The sequence below is a fragment of the Lagopus leucura genome, unplaced genomic scaffold (assembly GCF_019238085.1).
Source record: "Lagopus leucura isolate 7727_CA_CO unplaced genomic scaffold, USGS_WTPT01 Super-Scaffold_806, whole genome shotgun sequence".
NCBI lineage: Eukaryota > Metazoa > Chordata > Aves > Galliformes > Phasianidae > Lagopus > Lagopus leucura.
In genome coordinates, this window is record NW_024962260.1 from 6,247,598 (window position 1) to 6,274,147 (window position 26,550).

Genomic DNA, 26,550 nt, shown 5'->3' on the forward strand with positions numbered 1-26,550 from the left:
ATTTTTCCCTATAAAGCACAATGATTTAGTGGTTGCTTTCTGAGTTTCATATGGCAGCTGGCCAGGTTTTAATTCCCCCAATCAGCTGATAATGTATTCCTCACAGATTAAATCATGATGTGCCAGGAGCCAAAGAGAAGGCTAGCATCTGAACGACTTGTTTCTGCTTCATTCTGTGAAATATTGATTGCCAATAATAGTAAAAATAAAATAGTATACTATAAGTTCTGAGAAACAATTCTCTGTAAATTCCAAACCTTTAAACTGTAATCATTGTGAAGGAAAAGTAATGCACATCTTAAGGATCTCAAATGCTGCTTCTGATACTCAGTCACTGGTCAAATCTGAATCTAAACGGCTGTTCTCTTAATGCCCACAGGATACAAATGGCCCAGTTGAGTTTACAGCAGTAATAAAGAACAGACTTTGAGACTGAGTGTAGACTGATACACACTGCAGAGTGAAAAATAAACACACTAAAGCTGCTACATAATTCTGTCAAGCATATGGTTAAGTTACGATTTTATTTAGAAAACAGATTGTGAGAGTGAAGTGATGACAGATGAGGGTATGTTGGTCAGTCATAAATAAGGGTATTCTAATAGGAATTGGGCTTGCTACTGATTATATGCTGCCACACAGATTTAGCGAGATCTAATCAGTTAGAAAATATGGCTTCTTAAACACAGGCTGCAGCTCATTTCCAACTTTTGGTTGCTCACTTGAAAATTCATGAACATTACACTGCATTCAACCTTTGAGAGAGTGATCAGGGAGTTACATTTATGGACTCAATTAGGCATCCTAGTTCCTTGTAAAAGGGCAGGATTACTCCTTTAAGAATGGCTTTCCTGATCCCCAGTGCTCCGCACAGTGATGACTAAACCAGACATAAGGAAATGCTAGAGGCAATCTTAACTCCTTTTTCTGACCAGCTTGCTCTACAGCACTTAGATAGGTATCACTGGCTGCATCAAAACTAAGAGACCAGGGAGCACTTTCAAGCTATTCCAGGATGCTCCACCTACACTTGAATTTCTTCTGGGACAAAACCTAGGTGCATATGAGCTCCTGTGACTACTTCTGCAAGGAAGGAAAACCAAGTGTGTGAGCAGGAAGAAAACACAGCGTGCTCCAGCCAGGATCCCAAACACCCAGAGATGCACTCTTGATATTGCGATAAACTTATGCAGGCTACCCTTCTACTCCAGCTATCTGGAGCAGGAGAGAGGAAAATCCAAGCATAAACCTCTAGCTCATGCATTCCTTTTACAAGACAATACAAGAATCATTCATTCTAGCAATGCAGTGCCACCATCGCTGCTGGAGGCCCTGAACAAACAGCTTGTGTCTGTTAAACTTTGTGCTGAAATCAGTGTTATCAAAGTGCTATTTCTACTCATGCTTTGAGAGCATCATCTGCTTAAAGACCTTTTCACACTGTTAATCCTATACCAGGTGAAAAGATAAACCAAGCGTGTCTTTCTCATAACTGAGATCTCTTAGTAGTAGTTAATGCCAAAAAAAAAAAAAAAGCTGGAACACAATACATGCTTTCCTCTTCTGAATCATTTCAATCAAATTGGTTACAGGCTGAATGCCAGGTGCCAGCGTAACTTCATGTTTTTCAGCTCTAGGTAACTGAACTTCATGGTAGTTTTGAAGTTAAGTGAGGCTTTATTTCTGTCTCACTCTCAGTGTTCATTTCTGAGATTTGGCCAAAGCCTCTGCTCAGAATTGCTCTGTTCGTACTTGTTGCAATGCAGCTCATTTCTCAGGAGTAGAGAAAAATTAAATAATGCCACAGAAATGGAAATATCACATATCTCTATGAGAAGACAAAAACTATACTGTTAGAGCATGAGCTGTCTCCGAAAACATACAGCAATTAGCGAAAGTAATTTTACAGAAGCCAAAAGACAGATAAAAAAGTAATCCCCTGCATGTCCCTCATACACAGTAAAGAAACAATAAAATGAAGCCACAGTCACCTTCTGAGCCCCTCTCCTGCAACAGCTATTGCCAGCTCATCAGCAATCCCTGCCAAAGCCATTTGCTGCTGAGGCTGATGCACCTGTCCCTAATGCATATGAGGGATGCCTATGCCTTTTCTTTTGTATTTTCAAAGCCAGGAAGGAATTTCACACCTCTTAGAATGTCACTCAGCCTGAGGTAGGATCACTGCAGCCACAGAAACGTCTGTGAAAGCAAATTATAACTTCTCTTTTCCTAAACTCCTCATGGCTGTAGCCTCAAGGGGAAGAAACATGAGTTGAAAGCTGCAGCACTGCTCTTTTAGCACTGCTGATCCTTGGAAGCTGTGCAATTGCTTCTGATAAGTTCTTTGCGATACCAGGCAAATTGTTGTTAGAAATATCAATAGTCTTACATAGGAAAAAGTTGACTCACCCAGCTGGTGATAGGGTCTCTGGCTACAGAACCCTTCTTCTCAGGAAGCAGCCTTCATTCACAAGATGTTCTCCTAAGCTAACCCTTAAACAAGCCACGGAGCTCATTTGGGTCCACTCCTTCCAGTCACGTGAAAAGCACAGGTGAATTACTCGCATCTGTGCTTCCTGGGCCAGCCATTCCCTCCACCAGGTGCTCAGTCATCAGTCGAGGCCATGACATAAAAGTTCCCTTACAAGTACAACCTGGCTTGGCACTGAGACCTTGAGCACCCACAGATGCAAACTCAGGTCTCAAGAGGAATATACTTACAAATGCTCTGAAGCAAATTATCCATGAAGCTGCTCTGGAATATCATGCCATGTCCTAACTCTGCTACATTATATATGTGATCAACTAGGGATGGGTGGTAAAAAGCAAGAATTTAATTAGAGGCTACTGTTCAAGCAACATGCCAAATCATAAAGTATACAACTGGGAGGGAGCTACACATCAGCACTGCAAATGTTTAAGTGCCAGCGCTGTAGCAGCAGGGCCACTCTCAAATACAGAGCTCATTTTGACAGCCCCAAGCCAACACCAAGAGGTGTGCACCTCTCAGGCACAGGACTGCTTTGGTAGCAGCCTCCAGAAAACAGAATCTGTGAGCCCCACTTTTTCTGCACATCTTGCAACTCTATCTTTGTACTTAGACCATTGCCACAGGAGAAAGCATTCAGTATTCAAACTTTCAAACTCACTTTGGAAAGATAGAGGCAGTTGATAACAGCAGCTTATCTGTTCACACCTGAGTTCCACTGAAGAATTTCAGCACATGGAAATAAAAGAATAATTCAAAAAACAGTGGTAGTGTCACTCAGTGAAAACATATAATGTGAAAGGTAACCTGTACTGCAGTTCCAGGTCAATCCTCTGCAGTTAGTTGTTCCAAATGGCTGTAACATCAACATGCCTGCACAGTGCAACTAGGGAACCAGATAGCTCATTTCTGGTTTGTCTGTTCGCTGTTATTCTACTAATTATTTTTATCTTTTTACCACTGTTATCAAACATGATGTTAATCAACTTTGCTGAACTGCCTTTTCTTGGTTTACATCTCTTGTGTTCAAGCACAGGAGCTTGGGAGGGTCAGAAACAGCTGCACCCTTTGTGCATCAACCAGAAAGCATGGCCTGCTCTTCCAACAATTTTTCCTGTGTGGCACATATAGCACATGAAAAGGATACACATCTTGGACCACAGGTCGATTCAGTGCTAAATTTTGCTACTAACGTGGTCAGGTATTCAAAACAGCAATGTTCCAAGCTGCGTTCACAGAGCACTGAAAATGGCTGAGAATGCTGCATCTCTTTGTTCAGTTCCATAGCAAGGGGAAGAGAGGCTGATCAGAAATCTGTCACTGGCCCACACAAAGATTTCTCGGTGTGTGGTGTGTACCTGTTACTGAACACAGTTATGTAGGAGAGCAGAAAAATAACTGATAATTACTAGGCTTTACATGCCCGTTAGGTTAAGGATTCTTGCAAGTATGTTCATCTAGCATCGCATTTGCATTCTGATAGAAGAGATAAAGTGGGTATTAAATCTATTGGTTCTTTTTGGGAGCAAACAGAAGAGAAGTCTGTTAAATGGACAAAGAAGAAAAAAATCCTAGCTATTCCCCATGTATTGTCTGACCTATCTTCAAAACCTGCTGGTGTGCTTCATATATCAAACAGGGAGGCTGGAAGGCATTCTGGTACAGTGAAAGAGGAAAAATAATCAACTCTACTCTTGACTTGACACTGGGCAATTCAGCCACACATTCTTTTCTTGAGTCAGATTTTTATAAGTCTACGAAGTTTAACATTGCTTGTTGCTATAGTTATTGCTGATTTGAACTAGACTGATCTACAACAACTATCATATGGTTTTGAGTTTTGGATAAAATGGATAAATAATTATACATAGGAAAAGAAATAACATTAAGTAAATTCTAAGTGGAAAGCAGTGAAGGAGGATGAGATCAGCTTTAAGTAGGCTGCTGTTCTATCTGAACCTTCCATTTGATTACTATTTATCAAAGCAGCAGCACTTAGTCCCGTATTAAAAGTGCCTGAGAACACTCAGTACAAAAGCTTTGGTAACTCACTCCTCTTGAAATTATTGAGCCACTAGAGTCATAATTACACTGTCATAATGAAGAGGAGAGGAAAAAAAAAAAAGCCCTTCTAACAACTACATTCCCGTTGTAAATTGCATTATGAAAGTGGTAATTCCCTCTGAAGTAGGCATTATCATGTCTTACTGCCCATGTCAGTTCATTATGGCACCGTTGCTATCCCAGTGGAGCCTTCACTTAGTAAATGAATGTTTGGGGACGATATTGCCAACTGGGGACTTATTACTTAATTGAATATGGAAACATTTAGGCCATTAGCATACATTTAAAAGTGTTTTATTTCACAGATGTTAATTTATCTTGGGGAATGCCCTTCTTTCTTCTCCTCTTTCCCTCTCTTAATTCTTCTCTGCAGCTAACTTATTTATTCATTTAAGTCCTACACTGTTCATTTGCAGCCCTGTGGCAAATAGTTTCCTATTTTAAAAAATTCACGGGCTGACATTTGGAACCTGTTTTCCAAAAAAAAAAACCAAAAAACCGAGCAGCCAAGATCTTTCCATCTTCACCCACAGCTGAAAAGTACCATCACATTTTGTTCAGTAAGAAATGAACGTATTTCTGGAAAGAAAGAAAGAAAAAAAAGCAGCTGGAAATTGCAGCAGTCAGTCTTTCCAGATGAGCGTTGGTAAATTCTTCCTCTGTAAGGTGGCCTGAAGGTTGAGCACCTTCAATCCTCCCTTCTCCTCCCCTCCAGTCCTCCTTGCCCCTCACAGTATTTTATAGCAGTGCTGAATTTAACACTTGCCTAAATGCTTTGGCACTTCTAAAAAAGGGTTTTCTGCTTCTCCAGCATCTGTATTAAGGATGGAAATGATAATGGAGGAAAGAAAGTATTATCACAGAAAGGCATTTTAATCAAAAGGGGAAAAATCTACTAGAATATATGATACAAAAGAGTCAAATACAATAGCTGCTTTTGCTGAAACCCAGCTGTAAGTTCATATTGTTGCTTCCAGCAGCTTTGATGTTTATTGCTCTTCAATTGTTCCTCCTTTCTCTTTTAGCACATATCTATAGCTCACCTCCCTCCCCCTTCCACTTCAGCAGTGGAAGGCCTATTTAAATGTCTCCCTGAACTACAGTGATAATGCTGAAAATTGACTTTCTGCATCTGGGTTTGAATCTGTCCACAAACAATTGCTTCAGCTGGTGGAGACAGACATTTTTCTTTTAGTTTTTACAGATTGCTCCAGCCTACAAACTGGCAAAGCAATTACTGCGTCCGCAAAGGCTAGATCACAGGCACATTTTTGAAAGGGTATTTTAACATAGAAGTTTTTCTATTCTACATTGGTAACGCAAATCAACACCTATTTCCATTTCTACTCACAGAGAAAAAATGCTTTAACACATGAACACTAACCAGTGGCAAACATTCCCACCAACATATATATATATATATATATCAAAATATATATATAAAACAAAGCAAGGAAACAGGGAAAAACCCCAATGATTTAAAGCCATTTTCAGTATCTGTTAGCTTGAGTAATGAAGACTTGAAAGAAATAATTCCTCAAACAAGAAGACAATCTTTATACACAAACACTTCAAAGTTTGGGTATTAGGTTCAGAGATCTGTAAAGAGAACTTTTTGTTGCTAAGCTTTATAATGCACGTTGCACTCAAATTTTCAGTACCATTGAAAAAGGAATAAGAAGGCCTTAATTACAACAGTAGGAAAATAAGATTTCCCTGCATTACTTCCACATATCTCCTTGCATCAGATAAATGCACAGTCACATAGATGAGTCACAGAGAACCACTTAGGTAGCTCCGTAATATTTTGCTGGTCAGACCCTCTGACTTCATTGTAATGGAAAGCAGCAACTTGCCCAAGCTGAGGATCTCTCCCCCATACAGCCTGCATAGCATCAAATCCACTGCACTGTCCTTGCTAGAATCTGGGAACAATTGGCCCTTTGGTCTTGCAGATCATGAGAATGTATTTTTTGTTTGTTTGTTTGTTTTTTAAACAACCAATGGAAACAAAATACCACTTAATTTGGAAACAAGCTCTAAATACGTCAACCTCAATCAAAATTTAGAAAACTAACATTATTCTCACAATAACTCTGTAGACAATGCTATGAAATACCCATAAATATTGCAGTAACTGTATGCTTAAGTAAAGAAGCTTCTAGGATCCGTTTGGGCAACAATACAAAATATCTAATCTCAGTATCTGGTGCTGTTTTTAATATTCTGATGGCAGTACTCCGTGTGTTGGAAGTCATTGTTGTTTAGTTTCATCATTTTAAATTAACTGTTACATATCTAGATCAGACTTTATCTACTACAATGCACTTCTAATCAATTATTTTGTAATGAATATCTACCATAAGCTATTATTATTGATACTCTTTGTGAGTTGAATAAATCAGCCAGAATATATGCTGATTTCATAATAATTGTTCTACTCTCCTCTATTCTTACAGGATTTGAATGCCATGGGCTATAGGTGTTGATGAAACAATGTGAGAAGTCAAAATATTGCAATACTTTCAAATAGAAGATTTTTCCTACCCTCATGAAATGCTCTTGTTTTCCTCAACACGCTTTATTTTAGAAAAGTGTTTTTGAAAATAGAAACAAAAAATCCTCACCTGGGTGGAACAGAGTGTTTTCCTAGCATGTTAAAGAAAGGGGAAGGAAGTTCATTCATCCAGAGATTAACAAGGTGTTTTGTGTATTTGGCCACTAGGATTAACACAAAAGGAGTAAGCACCAAGAAGAATATATGAAGAGCATGCAAGACCCAGCATCCAGCTCCTAAGCTGTCAGTAATTACAAGGTAAGTGCAAGAAACTGGAATGGATGTGTTCATCACAACAACCAGACCTGGCAAAGGGATTCTTGACAGACATTTGGAAGGCTGATAAAAGACTTGTATAACTTTGTCACTGGGTGACACCACATCGCAACTGGGGCACATCAGACCTAGAAAGAAACTTTGAAAAGGGTTATGGATAAGCCTTGCTTTATAAATAGACATCCGAAGATGACAAGAGCTCAGCACTGTGAGCCTCTGAACTTCCTCAAGGGTGCATGTTTCCCTGTCCCAGAACAACAACATGAGTTTCATTCTCAAGAAACAGGAGGCAGATGGGCAGTGACCCACTGTGAGAGCTGTCCCTGTCTCCCTCAGAAAAGTCTTAGGTGTGAAATATATAATCCCTGGTCCTGATAAAACAATAAGAAATCCTCGCACAGATCAAACAGCATTAGGGGGAGCATGTGCACAGCAGAGCAGAACACACTCTGTGTGTTATCTCAAAACACAATGTTTGATACTTCTTTATCTGTATTAACACACCTTAAAGTCAGACTGCTCCCTGTAAACTGCTCTTACCCAAGTCCTTCTTCCTGCTGGCTTTGCTTTATCAGTCAGTTGGGAATTTAAGTACATCACAATGACATCTCCCACTATTAGGTGAAAGTGTGATGGATGACAGGAGCAGCACCTGCAAACAAGGCAGCTCACACATTGTCAGTGCCAATCACACTTACCATCTGTCTTCCATTTATCTAGCACAGACCTGACAGCCTTCTTTCATATTGTTTCATTTCTTACCACAAAGGAGCCTCTAATGTTTTCTCAATTGAGAACTGAGAAGTTCTATGGGAAGAAAATAAAACTCAAAGACATTCATTCCAGAAATTTAACTCGTATTGTCCCAAATCTCCTCATTCCTAGGGAAAACAACAACAAATATTTGCCTCCTACAGCCAAGTTAAGCTGAGTTCTGTGTTCTTACTCTCCCTAAATTAATGAAATGTATAATGAAAAAAATACTTACCCTTAACTAAACCTCCCAGTGGATTGAAATGCACTTTTTATGCCTTTTAAAAATCAGAGACATTCAGCCTCTAACTTTAGCCACAGGAATTCTAGAAGTTGCTAATAAGATACAGACTTTCTGGCCTGACAAGGTCATATTGCCAACGGAAACTTCATTTTCCCAGCAGTACCATCTCTTGGTGAAGAGATTATAGCAGAGACTCCCAAAAAATGACAGGGCAGAGGAAAATGTGCAGCTGGGAGAGCAGGGACCAATGTCTTCTGTCTTCATCAGGCCAGAAGAGTAGTTGAAAGGGAGAAAAAGAGTCAGCTGCATATACCACAGAGAAGATAAGATTTTCATATTTTTGTTTAATTTCTAATGCAGACAGGCTGCTTAAATAACAGAAGAAATCAAAGCTACCAGGGGAAGAAAAAGATGCACATTAGGATTCTTTTCAATCTGGCAGAATATGTACATATTCAGGGCTGGGGATGCCATCAAATAGCCCTATAAACCTAAGGCGTAGAGAAAAGCCCATCTCATTACACAGTTTTATGTGGCTGGTAACCTTCCTGATCACTAGTTACTGCCTGATTGTTTCTACCACTAAAATATGATTTAATTCAGCACTAGGAAAAAGAAATGATTTAGCTCAGAACTAGAAGAGCATACAAGCAATTTGATAAAATGTCAGTCTTGTTCAAATTTTCTTGCTGTATAAATTGAGTGGTAATGATCTCAGTTCCGCCACCCTCATGTATTTATGCAGCCTTTTTCATGTTTGCTGGCTTTTATTGATTGCTAGATAAAACGAAAAAACAGAAGTTCATGCAACCTAAACTCCAGGGCCTTTTAGGACAGTTTATCCAGATTATTGATGGACATCACTTATTCACTACCGCAATTTTACACTACTCACTGCATTCACACAAATATCATTAGAAGGCAGGCATTAGAAGGCAGACAAACTCTTTACAAAAAGGGTGCCCAGATATCTCTGACTCCTGAGTTTGGTTTATAAATGTAGTAGTATCATACACAAAACTTGAGTTCATCTTTTCAAATAGCATCAGTGTTTCACAAGCTTCAAATATAATCTTCTTTCATAAGAATAATGCTGCTTTATACATTTTACTTATTTTTTCTGGAAATCCAGTGATAGATTTTGACAGCGAAGCTCAAACCTATATAAAGGTTAGAATGGAGTGGACCTGCTTAGTATAAAATAGGACATTTCTTGCTGCTAGTGAAGCTAAACGGGATTTGCTCCAAATGAAAATAATTTCCAACAGCTACTCACTCAGCAGCAGCATCTAAAGAAAATGAAGGCCATAATGCTACAAACATGACAGAATACAAGAAATAAAGGCAAGATTCTTTAGCTGAAACCCAATTCCATTATCTTTCACTTAAGAGTTTATTTTCCTTAGGAATTTTTAACATCAAAAGAAAGATGCTATGAAAAGTTAAACATTCAGAAGTGTTGTAATTCATTGGCAATAGGATATATTTCTCTCTCAAATTACAAATAAAATTTTGGCCAATAATCAAATCAGTCACTATTGCAGAAGCAAGCGTGGTTCTGTGTGGTTTGGGATTATAGCCATCCTTTCTACTTCTTGAATACCTCTGAGCCAAAGATCCCAAGTTCTCATTGATATCAGTAGAATGGGCTGCTTAAAAATTGCTGATTTCTTATTAGCAGATGAGAAAAAAGTCAAAAAGTTCATGTTTCTAAACTTGTGGCTGAATGTACTTCCATCCTGAGCTTCCTGTGGCAGCAGCCATGATGCCCAAGGCTTCCCCTTGTAATCCAAATCACCATGCAGCAGCAGTCCCACCACTGCTGCCATCATGGCTTTAGCCACAGTTTGAGACTCCTCTGAAAGTTAATTTCAGAGCTCAGCATTTCTTTAAAGCCCCCAGTGTTTTCTTGTAGGTTACAAAGGACAGCCTTTCTCCAGCCATCAGCATGTAAAATAATGATAAAACAGTTTCAGTGACAGCATAGACCACATGTCCAGAGCTGGTCAGTATCAAGGAACTTTGAGGTTTGCCTCATTGAGGAAGGGCTATGGGCTTCAGAGCTGCTCTCTTTGGGCTGGGATATATTAACACTGACTCCACATACAATCCTCTCAGGTGGCCACTTACAAAGAACACAACAAACAATTTGCATTCAAAAGAAGTAACAGAATAAAAGGCACAGGATGTTTGATTATTTCTTCTCTAAAGGTATTTAACACTGCTTCACTGGGAAGATATTGCTCATTTCTTGTATACAACATGTTATCTTCAAACACTTGTTTATATTAGCAATGGTAAAATGGCTTCAGAGAAGATAAGTGACTTGGCTAAGACCAAAGAGGAAGCAAGTGTGTGATATTAGCTGAGAAATCAGTTTCTCAAGGCTCAGTGATCCAGTATAAGCTCAAAACCTGGGGCTTAGTGAGCATTCTATATTTATTCACCATTTTATCTTCTTCTTCCCTCTCTCTCATCCATACAATCAAGATGCATTTTTATTTTCTCTTTTTCATTAAAAATAAAAGCTCGATATTGGTCCTTCTGCCCCAACTCTCACAAAATTAAACAGTCAATCCATCTCGCATTCACTACTTGAAATATTTTGCTGCATAGAAGAAAAGTCTGAGAAGAAAAAAGAGCAAAGGTACCCAACAGTAGCCTATATGGTTAGCATTTTGCATCTTCCAGAATGATCACCTTGGAGATCGTTTCCCACGAGAAGAGGGGATAGAGTTTACTCTCAATATAATTATTCTGAAACAAAGAATTTTCAGTAGTTGTGTGTTCATTTATTTTTTGCTTGTGGTTGCTTTACATTACTGTTGCTTCTTTTTTGACCTGTGCATCCTATATTTTCCATCTGTTCAAGTCATAATTTCCAGTCCAATGGAGCAAAAGCAATGGTAAAAGCATTTTGCCAGCAGCCCTTGGCCTTGCTTTATGAATACAGTTGCCAAGTCTTGCTGCCACTCAGGCTAAGACTCCTAAATGTAAGAGACAGTTTCAAAATAAAGATTAATACTAGTACAATTTTCTCATAAAAGTTACATCATGAGGAAAAGTCTTTGCTTTCCTTTCATTTTTGAGAGAGATCAGCACCGTAAAAGACCAAGTAGATGCAGCATGTTCTCACACTACTGATATTTGCAGCATAGGAGCAGCAAACATGGAGACGACCAATATCCATCACCATGCACACACTGTATGCCCAAGGAGCTCAGCTGTACTGCAGCTGCAGGCAGAGGCATGGAGCAGTCACTATCACCAGCACCACTAGGTAAGAGAAGAGCAAAAGGAAGAGGCAGAGAGATTAACTAACTGGCCTAAAATCACACTGGAAGCTTTTGGCATATTGGGTACTAAATCTGTCTCCTAGATGAAATCCAATGTCTTCATCATATAGTAATGGCTGGCAGTGAGCCTCTTGTACATATTCATCAGATATAACATCACTTATGTTCTTTGCCAACTAGGGATCTAGCAAGATTCCCCTTCATTCCTGAGGTTCTCTTCCCAGCCTGAATTTGGAAACAGCCAGAATCTTAAAACCAAAAATCAAATACATTTTGTTTCAGACAATAAACATTAGAAGCATTTATTTAGAAGGTTGGTGTTCTATTTTCATCCCCATTTAAACAAGATTTTTGAAAATTTTATTAACCTACATATACCAAAATTATCTTAGTTATAAACCACCTCTACTTTTAACTGATCACAGTTCACAGAAATACGGATGGCTTTGAAGTCAGATTTCTAAGACACTGAATTCATGGTGTATGAGCCAGTGAAGATTTTTTAACCTTATTTCCCTGAGATAGAAAAGTTTTTTAATATTTTAAATGCATCTTCAAATGTAATAGCAGTCTCCATGTGTGTTTGAAATTATATCCTTTTAAAGTCACTAGAATACAGAAAGCTCGAAAGATGTCCCTGAACACTTACAAACTCCAAGGAATTCAGATTGTGTGTTTTGAAACCAGTCACTCACAGCAACCTGAATCTTTGACAGATTGACTCAAAATGAAAACCTGCTATGGTAAAGAGAGTGGATATCCTCCTGGCGTTTATCCTCTACCAGATGAAGAGAAAATAACTGTCCTCAAATCAGCCACCAAGCATTGTGGTTATTTGTTTTATGTATCATATATTTATAAAGGAAAAAATGACCTGATTTATATAGCAAATCTCATTCTCCAGAAAACCCATACAAATCACCACACCCCCCAAAAAAATTTTAAGAATGAAAAGATTGAGCCCTGAAACATCTAGGTGAAGAGAGACAGATTTTTGGAGTTTGAGATGTATGAACACCAGAGGAAAGAGAGTGCATTTTGTCTCAAGTCCGAGTAGGAGCTGATTCCTTAGGTGAAGTTACCCAGCACTTCCAGCCTCCTTCACAGCCACCAACTGTGACATTTGTAAAACGGAGCAGTGAGCTTCCCGTGTTTATGAGGCACCTCCTCTTTGGGAAGCGAGATTGTGAGCCATTGGGAACCTTGGCAACAGTGCTCATTTCCGAAACAAACACTCAGGGCATGGCAGTCCATCTCAGTAACCGCAGTACAACGCAGCTTCACTTCTGACAGAGCTGCTGTGACTCGCTAGTAAGGGCTAAAAGAAAGAAACCAGCTCTGCACCCACTATTCTTCCACAGTACTGTCAGATACACAGCAGTGCTGGCACACAGAGCCTCAGGTTTGAAAAGACAACCAGGCAGTTTCACTTGCGTGTAATGCACAATTGCTCTCAGTTTACCACAGTATAGCCTTTGATCTTGGATTATTTTGGATATGTTTGCTCTTGGATGATATCAGCAGTTACAGTGAACTTCCCACTAACATTCCAAACCTTGGAAAGTGGCACTTTGAGTATAAATTTAAAGTTATACTCAAAGCAGGTATTTTTCATTTCCAGACTTGGTCTTTGTATGTCAGTAGTAGCATGCTTGAGTTTCCGAAGTATAAAACAGAGTCAGGTCTACAGCAAGCTGTGGGGAGGTATTTAAGCATATAAATCCTGCTCAGATGCCTAATTTTTACTCAATTCCTATAAGTACCTTTGTGGATTTGAGCTTTACTAATTTTAACATGAGTTCAGTGAGAGATTAGGAGTACCACAAACCTCAGTTCAGGAGAATTTACATATTATCTCCTATTAGCACATAAATGGGTCTCAGGTCTACTAATTTAATATTTTTAAAGTAGTATTCTAAGGCCCTTTGTTGAAATTGTCCTTTCGCACTGAAAGAGATCACATCTCAGCAATTCATACAGTATTAGACTGAACAGTACACAAAGAATCAAGTCAACCAACTGTAATTCAGTTTCTATGGAGAAGTAATTGAAGAATTTTGGTGAAATTCATACATGAGGAAGTGACTTCCCATAGCAGGAGTAGGGAAAAAAAAAAAAAAGGAAAGGTACAGAAAAAAAAATAGCCTTACCTCAGTGTGAATTGATCTTCTGTTGAATTTTTAGCAATAGATACAAGGAAAGTCAAGATGTCACCTTGCTTGACAGTCTTTGGTGCATACCAAATGGCAATATTATTATCCAACCTCATTTCATTTAAGGAAGGGACAGCATGTGTCTGGTAAAGGAAAACACTTCCAATCCTCTGCAAGGGAGGTCCCGACTCATCAATGTCATTGCGCCCTGGTCGGATCCCATTACTTTTCCTAACATCCTCCTTGGTGCATTCCCCTTTCTCATCTCCTGGTTGTATGGCATAGTACAGCTCCACAGGACTCCCTTCAGAATGCTCCATTGGTTTCTTACGGCCAGCTACAATGGTGGGGGGGTTAAACCAGCCTGGCAGCAGTTCCAGCTCTGCCACACACAGCCCCAGGTCCCCCTTCAGCCTGCAGCTGCCTCTGACTTCCCGCGTCTCTCGGAAGGCGAACACCCGCAGGCAGGGCAGCCTCTCCGTCGTGCTATAGTCATCCCAGTCCCTGCCCACAATGTAGAACAGGACCTGGACTTTGGGCTTGCTAGGGTAGATTTTGTCACTCATTATGAAGGCCTTAAGTTTCCAATTAAATGAGAACTTGTTGGTAGATTCAAATGGATTTGAAGACAACATTAAGTCCTGGGGCACTACTTGTTCAATGGAAAAAGGTCCATAGCTGGCATTTAGCACAGGTGGCCTCTTGGATTTGTAGATGAGAAATGACTCCACTCGCGACTGCAAGCTAGAATTCCTCATAATATCCTGGTTGGCTTCCTTAAGAAAGAAGGAAACATCTGCATTGTGGATACGATATGTCACAGGCAAGTAAGTTGGCAGTAAAGAAAACCTCTGTATGCTTTCCAGGATCCCTCGACTCTCAGTCACTGTTGAAAGGAAAGGAAAGTTTAAAAGATCAAATCTTCAAGTCATACTGTGACATAACCTACCTGACTTTAATGGAGGCTTGGCAATGATGTGGGTGGTACTAGTGGCAATAATAAGCATTATCAACTCATGCAGAAGTAGCCCAGGTAAACAGTGATTTATCCAGCTTGCTTGGAAAGCAGTAGGGTTTTCTACGTTCTATATGGCAGATAGATAAAAAGAGCAGCTTGTATAGGTTTACTCATGCCAAAGGTCACATCTTCTCTTGCAATATACATTTGTTATTGGAGAGCAAAATTACCCAGTCAGCAATTGCAGCATAAGACCACTGCACAAGCACATTTAAAAAAAGATTTGATCATTACAGCAAGCTGCACCTACACAGGCAATCAACATCATGATTTATATCAAATGCTACACATGGACCACTCAGACTCCACTTCAGCAGTCTTTCCAGCAGCGTCAAGCAATGCATGGTCATCAGGTGGCTTCCTGCACAAAGCTGAATTTCTCCTGGAGAACAGTTAGCACAATAAGCAATGCACAAAAGCTCTGCTACAAGATTTCAAAAGGAGTTTTATTTATTTGCACCCCATTTATGGCCCCTTCTGTTTAACTGCATTTATGAAAAAGGGTGCTTTTTTTTTTTTCCTCCAGTAAATTACCATCAAGCCTCATATCACTGCTGTTACCCAACCTTACATCGTTCCTTAATACAAATGCATTATCTGTAGGTTGTACACCACTGCACATGGAAAGAACATTTTCAATGACACTGAGCCTCTCACTGTGAGGCATCTATTTTAACTGTGCCACCAAGCAATTACCTGAGGCAGGCTATCATATTAAAGAATCAACTCTCCATTCTTTCTCAGAACTGTCAGTCCCAAAGAGCAAAGACATACACTGTTAAAAAATACAGATGTAAATACAATACGACCTTCCCTGTTTGAACATCTGACCTTCATGCTCATGTCTTCACAGTCCAATTCTGCTGTAAATCGCATTATTTTTCCACAGTAAATTCAAATCTGTAACCTTATTCAGAAAAGTGACAAAAGGTTTACATGGATGACATCCAAAGCAACCCAATTTCCCAAGGTGCATTCCACAGATGCTTTATTAGCCCTTATTATTTGTTTGGAATCTGACCTAAATATTTATTGCCTAGTTAGGAAGTGCAGCAGCCTAACCTGATGACAGCTTTGTCTAGCTACCAATCTCTCTCTTATGTGCTGCAATTCACTGTAAAACGGCTCAAATACGCTTGATGAGGCTTGTTACTTTCAGATCCTATGGGAAGGTATTCTTTAAAAACTGGTTTCAGACTGTTCACCAAAAACAAGCTGGAAAATGCCACTCAGAGCAACAACCATCTTCTCCACCCACAGGCAGGATGACCTGAGAGGGAAATTTGCCTTTGCAGCAGATGAGGGTAGAGGAAGCCTGCTGCTGCTCCCCATCACCAGTGTACCGCCACAACAAAGCAGCCAATGCAGATCTCGCGCAGATAAGAGCAGGAACATTAGAACTGTTTTGAAACCCAAAACTTTTCCTCTTCTAAGAGTAAACCGCAGCAATTCTTTGGATGCAAAACCACCCCCTTTCTCTAGCCTCGGTCTTTGTATCATTTGGCTTCCACTTTCTCTCTCTCTAGCCACTCCAGTGAGTGACAGCAGCTGAAGTTTTTAAAGACCCTCTCCTAAACAATCGCCCAACGAATATCTAACAACTCTAAACGGCTTTGCTAGTACTTGGAGTTGCAGGGATCTCTCCTATCCAGCCCTAAGGCAAAATCTGTTCTGCTGCTGTACTTCCTCATATCACCCAGCCCATAACATCATTCCTCCATCTAATGTCCCATTTATAAATTCCATGCTCATTTTGTCCTCCTCCCAACAGCTTGGCAAAGCACCATTAAACACAGAGAAGCATCAAGGAGGCAACTTAGAGGAAAAAAGCTCAGGGTATTCAATTTTTTATTTCCCTTATTTTGATTGCAGCTCCCTCCCTTGCATTCCACGGGGAGAAGTACATTATTTTTATATTAAAACTAACAGAGTGTTTCGCCTCATAATTTTTTAATCATTTATTTTAAAGCTTAATTACCTAAGGGCTTAAAAATCTTCCCTCTATGTTCCCCATCTCCATAGGACAGTGTTCCTCAGAGTTTGTAAATCAGTGACTGGTCAGAACAGAACAAGTGCTTGCTAAAAAAAAGAAACAGTCCCACCAGATTGAGAAGGGTCCGTTTGCTTTTAAACTCCTGGGCAACTGCAAACTGGTCTGCTCATGGCTGTGCTTTGCCCTACCAGCAAGCTGTCGCTGTGCACTGAATTCATATTCATGCTGGAAGCTGACAGCAGCTTTCCAAACAGCCAAAGGCCAAACATTCAAACAATTTTACACTTTATCTGGGAAGAGTTATAATCAACACAAACAGAAAAAAAAAATGCTCAAAAAACTACACTGAGTTCTGATGTACCATCTGGATTTTGACCATGAGAGTTTATTATAAGGATTCTGAAGGACAGGAAATTAAACACAAAGACTACCAGAGTCCTTGATTGCAGACATGGCAATTTCTGCACACATTATGCATTTTTGCAGCAAAAAGGAAAAATTGCAGAAGATTACAGTTTGCTGTGTTTTCAGATGAGACCCAGATTCAAAATTTTCAGTTACACCATCTACCCTATACATTACATCAAATCTTTAACATCATAATTACAATTCCACAGGGATAACCCAGGGAAAAAATGAAAATAAAAATCAGTGGTACCAGGTCAGAACAGCCTTCAAGGAGTTCAGTCCATCCACAGTAGGATAGATTGCCAGCATTCAGATGCAGTTCACACAACTTGGAATTCATTAGTTGTGGCAAGCCTGATACAAGATCAGTTTCTTAAGCTGAGACATCATAGGGGAAAAAGAGATTCTCCCAAGGGACTACAGCAGGCAATGTTGGGTCTTGAGGGACTGCTGCTGTGCAGCATTACTGAACTCAAGGGACTGACCCTGCCCTGGGAATGCATGATTTGGCTGCTCAGTCTGCTGAATATCTACTGAACTTGTGGACTGGTGTTGCAGTACTCTGGTTCCAGATGAACCGCAACAGTTTGAAACAAGCCAATACAACCCAATTCTGACACTGCACTTATGCCAGGAGCTATTATTTCTCAACCCCTAAAAACTACATCTGTATTTGATCTCTCATGCTGTGAATGGTTTGTTGAGGATTTCAATCAGTGGCCACCTGGGATGAGATGCTGGAAGATGGTGGATTTCTTTCCTTTCTCTTTAGTAAATCTTCACTGACTGATGCTGTTTAAAAAGTACTCGTCATTGATGGAAGAAGCAAATTCCTTGCAGGTCAGTGAAGTTTTAAAAACCCAAGAAAATAGCAGCATATTCAGTCTTCTCCCCCACATCCAAGGCTTGTGCATGTAATATATCCCTGAACATGACACTGTAAACATGCTGCATTTATCCTCTAAGAGTTCAGACTGCTTCCTTGATTAGGCTATTAACTTTGTACTGCAGTCTGGCTAAAAAATCTTAAATCTTTATTTCTTTAATATCATGTAACAGCAGCTTTCGGTCAATGACAAAATCACTATTCATAGCTCAGTTTTACTGCAATGTTATTGACCATGGCTTCTGAAAATTGAAGAAATCTGACAGACCACTAACTTCATTCTGTATTGTCAGATCCTTGGGATTTCATTGCCCTAACACTTTATTTCTAAACTGTTCAATCCATGACCATACATTTATGATAAATAAAACACTCTTCCAATCAATTATATAATATTACTATTTACAAAAAATAATTGCTTTTTTCTTATGACTGCTGGGAATAACTGCTTAGGAAAACTGCCTTACCAGCTGCAAGATCAGACTGGTAATAAAATATATGAAGTTTACTGCTCTAAGATTGAGATAGGTGGTTCTTTCCAGTTCAGAAAGAAAGTCTACATTTTAGTTACTTTTGGACATTGAATCTTCCGAACGTCTCTCCTCTCCTGCACATGTAATGCCTTGGAATTTTGTCTTTGATCTAATACTCCACAATTCTACAGGTTTGGGGCAGTGGCTGGACAGCTGTGCAGCAGAAGAAGATGTGGAATGCTTGACAGCTGGCTGACCATGAGCTAGGAGTGGGACCAGGTGGCCAAGAAAGCCAACAGCATTATGGCTTGTATCAGAGAGAGTGCAGCCAGCAAGACTGAGGAGATGGTTGTTCCTCTGTACTCAGCACCAGTAAGATTGAACCTAAAGTACTGTTTTCAGTTTCGGGTCCCTCACTACATTTATCATGCTCTTAAAATATGATTATCAGTCATACAAGATTTTTGACAACAGCTGTACAGTGTGATGGCAATATTTTCTTGGAGTATCTCATTTTACTGAAGTTTGTAGAAACCTCCACAATTTTATCATTGACGTCTGAACAGACTACATCCCATCATTTACTAGGTGAGAGATGAACAATCCCAAAGTTATTTTGTTATTCATATTGACAGACAGATAAAAAAATCATTTAAACAGAAAGGCCCACAGAGGAACACACACAGCTTTATATTACCAAGTGATACAAAAACGATCAGAGAGAAATCACATAACAAAGGAAAGTTCCCACCTGAAAAGGCAGCAAAGTAATAATCACAGAGAAAAATATTGAGATGAAAGGATATGACAGTTTCACACAAGATCGGATGTCAGCCTGAACATGAAAGGGCAAAGCAGTGATGGACACCACAAAGTTTACAGTAAGGAAGAAAAAAAATACAGTCACAGTAAGTACTGAGGGATGAGTAACTAAGACTTTTCCCTAGCTCCAGATGCAAAATATCAATAATCACAGAGAGGTGCCCCCAATCCATCAGCTGCATGTGATACAAGGATCAAAAGGATGTGAAACATAAGATGGCATCACAACCCTGCGTGTTGATTATAGCAACTCACTGGTCCACTTTCACACACACACCAGGTCTTGGCCTTCTCTGTGATTCTGATGCATTTAATAAGTCATGAAGTGATGATCTCTAATGATTTAGTACAAGTCTATGTGCTGTACCAAAGGGCCCCAGCACCCTAGTGGTGAAAGAGCTAGAGACAGGCTGTAGAAACATTAGAATGCTTCTAAAGGTTTCTCAGGCTCTGACCAGAGTTTTCAATGGCAGTAATTGGCCTCCCCTTCCCTGCCCTCCCATGACAATACTTATAGAAGTGACTGTGTAGATGCTGCGGTTCTGCTAACAGGACATTACGGATGGAAAGAAACAAATTCTATGCATCAAGTTAACAGCTGACTTGCAAAAGTAATAAGCCAGTTTCTGCCACTGGCCAACACGACTGTATGCCCTAATCCAATCCTAGCTGCATGTGAACTTGCAGCACAGAAGTATTCATGGCTTCTGGGTGATCGTTCTCCTGCTTTCTTAAAGGTGCTAGAGCCATCAGTTTGCTTAAAGAAGAGGAAATTTAAAATTAATTTTAAATTTGTTAATCCATATTAGGTCTCTACATCTTGCTGTGGGCTCTGTGTCTAACACTGAATTTGTAAAGCCAACAAACTAAAGTAGTTAATGTTAGCAATGGAAGATCAGTGACGATTAAAAAGTCTCAGTTAAATACTATTTTACTAGCGTGTGCAGTACATTTCCAAGAATGTTAAGAAAACTAATGATGTTCACTAAATACACACCTATTTCATACTCACTAGAGAAAGTGCAACCGAAACATACTTCAGTGTGTTCTCAGAAGGAAGAGAACATTCCTGACTACTTCCAACTTTGTCAACTAAGCAGGGAGCTAACATCTCTCTCTCAAAAAAAAAAAATTGAAATTATCTTTTCATAACTCCAAAGTATTTTTCTCCCAATGCAAGCAAACTGAAGGCCAAGACCTCATCTAATATTCATTTAACCAAACCTAGGAAAAGTTCTTTGCTCATGCAAATCTCCAAAGTTCTATTCAGAAACAGATTCTACCTTTTAAAATCCCTTTTTAAATAGGTATGAGATGGAAAGAAAAGTGGTTTGTAGAGAAGCAGATAAGGATACAGAAGCTACACAATTTGACACTCCATAAACACCTAAAAATAGAAAGATAAACTGGAACTTTTCCCCTTCCCCTGCCTGATAAACCCTCCAATGTTTTCCTTAGCACTTCTTTGGGAGTTTGCTCTGTCAATTTTGAGCCAGTTTCACATCTCTTCGCAGATTTTAAAGGTCATATTAAAATCTGCCTCAGCTAAATATTCGTTTTTTTGAAGCCTGACTGGAAACTGGAATGTTATACCCTTGGTGTCACAGACAGACTCCTCCAATGAGGATGCTGTGAGGCATGGAGCTGAGGACTCTGTCTATTTAATTGCAGGGATATTTCTCCCAGAAAACATAGAGGATCTTTGAAATTCAGCAGCAATGAAGACTGCAGGGGAGCTGAACAAGAAACACTGAGAGCCCAAATTATTTTCTCTACCCTGTAATTATCCTGGATACTTAAAAATCCCTGCTACACGGACATGAATGGTTCTGCATTCTAGTCCCACTGAGAAGCTTCGAACAAAAGATTTCAGAGGAACTGGTGAAAAGCCTACAATAGAAAGCTCAGAAACAATAACAATCCTACATATAAAACAAATTACAGATACATTTTCTGCCAAGCAGGTCTTCACATTTACAAAGAGCACAAATTGAAGTCTCTGTCGTAGCAAGCTCTCAGAGCCTGGTTCTCTGAGCATTCAAAATAATTATCCTCACCACTGTCACAGTTCATGTGTGCACACGTGAATCCACACACACACATTTAAAATAGTTTAATTCACTTTTAATATCTACATTTGTGTGGGTATGAGCAAATCCTAATGCAAACATCCTGCTGTATACGTTAAGTCTGTACCAGATGGATTCTAGAGTCGTATAAATGACTGATGCTTCCAATCACTGCTTGTAAATAACAGATTGAAAGATGAAGTCCTCTAATTGAATGTCCTCAGAGTAAAGAGCAGCATCTACTAGGTAGAGTAAGACAGATGGTAGGATTTTTCTATGAGCAGAAAACCAATAGAAAGGCATTAACCAAATTAAGTTGCATTTAGAACTTGCACTGGCCACTAGATCTTATTCAGTAGGAATAATTTATAGACTTGATGCTGCAATTTGATATATTCTACTCTAAACTCGTGAATAATTTATTTTTCAGCTGTCCAGCTAAACTGACTCAAAAAAAACCAATGATCTCAAGTCAATTCAAAGTGAAATTTTCTTATTCCCCATCAATATTGAAGAAAAACCATGAAAGAAAAATCCAATAAGGCCTCAAGAATGAATATTAATACAGTAATGTATTCATATAAATATATTTTACAGACATATTTATATAAATTAGAAATACAAAGCCTTTAACTTTTCTTCTCAAACTCCATCTTCATAGTAACTTCCATGGGAAAGCTATTCCTTCAGCCTTCCTACGAAACAGACATCTAGAAGAGGTATCAGGCTGTTTTTAAGCTCCTAAGCATGCAACAAAGGTAAGTCTTCCAGAGTTGGAGAGGAGCCATTCTTCAGAAAGCATGGTTGAACACGCTATCTCTCATTGACCTATTTGGATAATAATCAAATCACTGGATAAATGGAATAAATAGCTGAGCAGATATTTCTATGCCTATTTACCATGATCCACAAGCCACTATCAACTACTGTGTTACTAGACAACAAAGACAAGGATTAAATCTGCCTTGGGAAGACAACAAACATAATTAAGACAGAATAGAAAATGCAAAACTATATTTATAATTTACAGTACCATACTTGGTTTAAAAATTAAGTTAGGCTTTGCGTATCTATGTCTAAAGTCTACAGATACGTAGATACAATTCCTTTCCTAGTTACAGAAAAAATGGTTCAAACTGCTCAAACAAATCACAGGAGTGTACAGACATTTACTGGCTGGCAATTTAGGAAATATCCAGGAATAAATCAACCAAGACAAACCACTGAAAGTGAAGGAAAGCAAAAGTATTAAAATGATATATTAAAAGCATTCCCCAAATTACATATGGTTCACAGAGATGCCACATATAAAATTTAAGCCTTGAGGGTTTCAAATTGGGTAAGTAGCAAGTAGCATTAATGAGACTATAAGCATTGAAACTGAAGACCTTTGCTTATGTTAAATAATTTTACAACACAGCCTGAAGAAGGAAGGCAGATAAGGTTCATTGGCGATATCTCGGGAGAAGTTATTTACAGTTGGTGGAAAAGAATCTCAGCTAATGTACAGAAATAAGATTAACGTTCCCAACAAAAACTTCATCACATCCCATGAGAATTAGCAGCACAAGCAGACAGCGTGCTGAACAGTTCCATAGCCAGCCTTTTCGGGTTGATGTTACATCTCTGCTGCATGTGTGCAGTGCAGTTCCTTTCTCTGTAAAAAATAACTTCAATCCTGCCTTGCTATTACTACAAGGCTTTAAAGTAGCTGCAGCAGTTCAGCATGAAATGTTTCAGATTACACTTATGTATTATGACTGTGAGTCTTCCTATGTAAATACATACAGATCTGATCTTTGAAAAGACGACTGGTATGATGTGATCCCTGCTTAGGAGCATGTGTTTTCGGTAATAAATTCTATAGACCAAATGAATGAGGGCAGCAATATATCACCTTTTCTTGTAGATACAAAAATTGTCAACTCCCACTCTTGTTCATGCAGAAACATCCCTTAGGGCTTATGCCCTCTGGTTTCTTTCAGTCTTTTTAAAGGTCAGGGTCTGACATTTCAACAATGTTAGAAGTCATTGTCTTCCTTCCTGTATGTGTGTCTCTGCTTAAGCATTATTCCCTTCTAGTTACAAGGCCGAAGGCAAGAAATTACTTCTCCATAAGAAGACTAGATCTGGTACTGCACTTGGAGACTGATTATAAATAAGTCAAGGCAGCTCGGTTGAAATAATACTAGCTGCAAAATGTTATGCATAAAACCAACAATCCACAGGAAATATGAAATTAAAATAGAAGATACATTTATTTAAGTGAAAAACAACACAGAAGATGAAGTCAGTCTAATTCACAAACCAAAACAACTGAGGCCTTTTCTATAAATGCAAATAGTATGTCATTATCAGTTGCTACAAATAGCTCAATTCAAATCCTGAGATTTCTCCTGTCTGCACTCAACCCTGACCAGAAAGTGAGAATAAACTTGCTTTCAGCAGGATCTGCAGCTAATACATAATAGGTTGTCCTTTCAGAGCTATTGTAACTCTGATAGGTGAGATTGCTAGGTAGGATGACGGGGTCACAGAGGAACTCAGTACTTAATTAGAACCCACTCCAGGGGATGGTTTGGTTAATTGCATGACCTAGCAAAACTCCAAGGCTGCTCTTGATTAAATTAGTTTGTGAGGGTCTTTCATAAACTTTTTTTCTTACAGTATTCATACTCTGATGCGCTCCAGTAATGCCTTTCCTGACACCTCTTTCCACCCAGAGTTATTTACCAGAATCCTATGAGAAAATTCTTTGAAATTGTCTACCTGGCATACTTAGTAGTGAGAGGCCTCAGCAACACAAGGAAGACAGGGAGCCACCTTAACAAGTTCTTCTGAAAACGTACTGGCAACCCTAACAGGGAATAGTTCAAGTTTGGGAGGTGGGGGGTGTTCTGCTTTTTGTTTTGTTTGTTTGTTTTTGTGGTTTTTTTTTTTAATGGAAGAAAAATTGCAGTAAGGTTGTTCCTAAAAAAAAAAAAAAATCTGCAGCTGTAATTAGGGAGTGCATCACATTTCTCCCAATTAGCTTAATTAGTGTGCAGGCTGATTGAGACCTGAGTAGGAAAGGTTTCCCATTATTTAAGGGTGTGGAACAACAGAGCAAAGACCAAAAATTCTCATAAGATCACTAAAGGGACTAAAGACTAGAGGAAGTATTTTACCACTGCTCAGGGTGAAGCATTAGTTCTCAAAGCATTTAAAGAGAACAAACTCCTTAGAGAGTTATTTCAGCTCCACCTTACTAAATCCTAACCCAGTGCTAAAAACAATATATATATTTTTTTTAACTGGCCCTACTATGATTTCATTAGAAGATTAGACAAAAAAGAAATAAAAACTTGTGGTCCTCTTGGTATTAATTGAAGCCCTGATATGAACTGCAAAGAAATTCAGCTTCATCAGGACAGACAGAGCACATACAGGTAGCGCATACCTTCTGATCAGAGGATGGATCTGGCATCGGACCAGAGGAGGTCCAGTACTGCCCACTGCCTGTTCAATCTGGAGTGACAAACAGGCTGCTGCAAAGTAGTGCAGAAGTATTTATGTGATTCTTAACATTGATTTTATGCAATCCACTGTAGAATAAAAGTCAGATATATTCTTCTCTTTGTCAAACGATATGGATTTGCTGAGTGTAACTTCCCAGAGTGTAGATGTACATATGTACACACAAATGCTTCATCGTAATTGTGATAAGAAATACGTAATTAAATCACTGTTCACAGAAGATTCTTGTCTGTGTGAACATTAGTCTGCTCTCTGTTACCCCAGTGTTGAAAGATGTACAACTCCTTACAATTCTTCCTCTAGTTTTTGAAGCTCTGACATAACTGAGAAAAGTTTTCAATGACTTGGAGTTTGGCTATGGCTAAATTGATTCCAAGGAAACCAAAAGTGAATCCACTCACTCAGCAGAGCATCTTTGCCATAAGAAAGATCAGAAGATCAAGACCAGTAGACATGACAGTGCTCCATGAATGCATATATATTTTATTACTCCACATCTTAAACCATCTTTATTATTTGTGCTTTGATGTACACAGTTGACTTTTTCAATGATTACTATATGCTGGATTTTTGCATCTCATGCAAAAGAAACTTCATCTAAATCAAACCCAATTACAGCTATTTTTTTATTTTGAAAAAAAATTAAAAACTATGGCCAAGCAGTCAAGATCCAAAAATAATTCTCCTTTGATTGAACTTTAGCTAGAATGACCTCTTACCATTAGCATTCTGCATTCATAAGAAGTGAGTTAAAAGGAAATAATCTCTGAAGACAAAGAGTGTAATCAAAGCTACAACCCATAAGGGCTTTCTTTAACAAAATACAGCTCAGTTCACATCATTCTTTCTAGTATTTAATGATCTGCAGTCTTTTGTACAGGAGATCAATTAGCTGATCATTGCACCATGGTGAAATGAAGTTTAAATAAAGTTGTTATCCTATGTTCATTGTCCTATATGAAAGTTTTGGTCTTTTACCAATTCACAATGGGCAGGTATTATAGTAGCATGAATGACTGATCAAAACCAGACAGTAATCTTTAAAAAAACATGTTTCTTTTGTGCCAATCCTGCAACAATCTGTTGTGTGTTTCCATGCCAATAGCAAGTCCAAACAATATTTTTATAATTAAAGTTACATGAAAATAGAATAAAAATCATAAAAACTCCATAGCAATAGAAAAAAAAAAAAAACAAATACTAAATTACTATTTACATCCCTCATAACTAAAGGCCAGGTATACCCTACTTAAACACAAGCTGACCAAGCAGAGAAATGGAAGTGATACGAGCAAGCAGAGGAGCACTTACTTATAACACCCCTTTTTGTCTGTAAGTAAAATAGAAATGAAGAATTTAAATGTACCATAATTATGTGAAAGAATAATTTAAGACTTCCCTATATTATTTTAATCTTCCTCAGAAAGCTTTATATTGCTCAAATCAGCAAGAAATTTCAAAGGGGCTGTTGGAATTTCTATCTTTCTGACAATTATACATTTGCTAACCAAGGTGTGAGCTGTTAACTAGTAGC

At 38.8% G+C, this 26,550-nt stretch overlaps 1 protein-coding gene across 1 annotated transcript in view; it reads right to left on the bottom strand.

Moving 5' to 3' along the window:
- LOC122177006 (transmembrane protein 132D-like) overlaps positions 1 to 26,550 on the bottom strand; it is a 195,623-nt gene that overhangs the window by 140,765 nt on the left and 28,308 nt on the right. Inside the window, 1 exon segment of the mRNA XM_042866056.1 lies at positions 13,829 to 14,717. Coding sequence (XP_042721990.1) covers positions 13,829 to 14,717 — 889 coding nt within the window.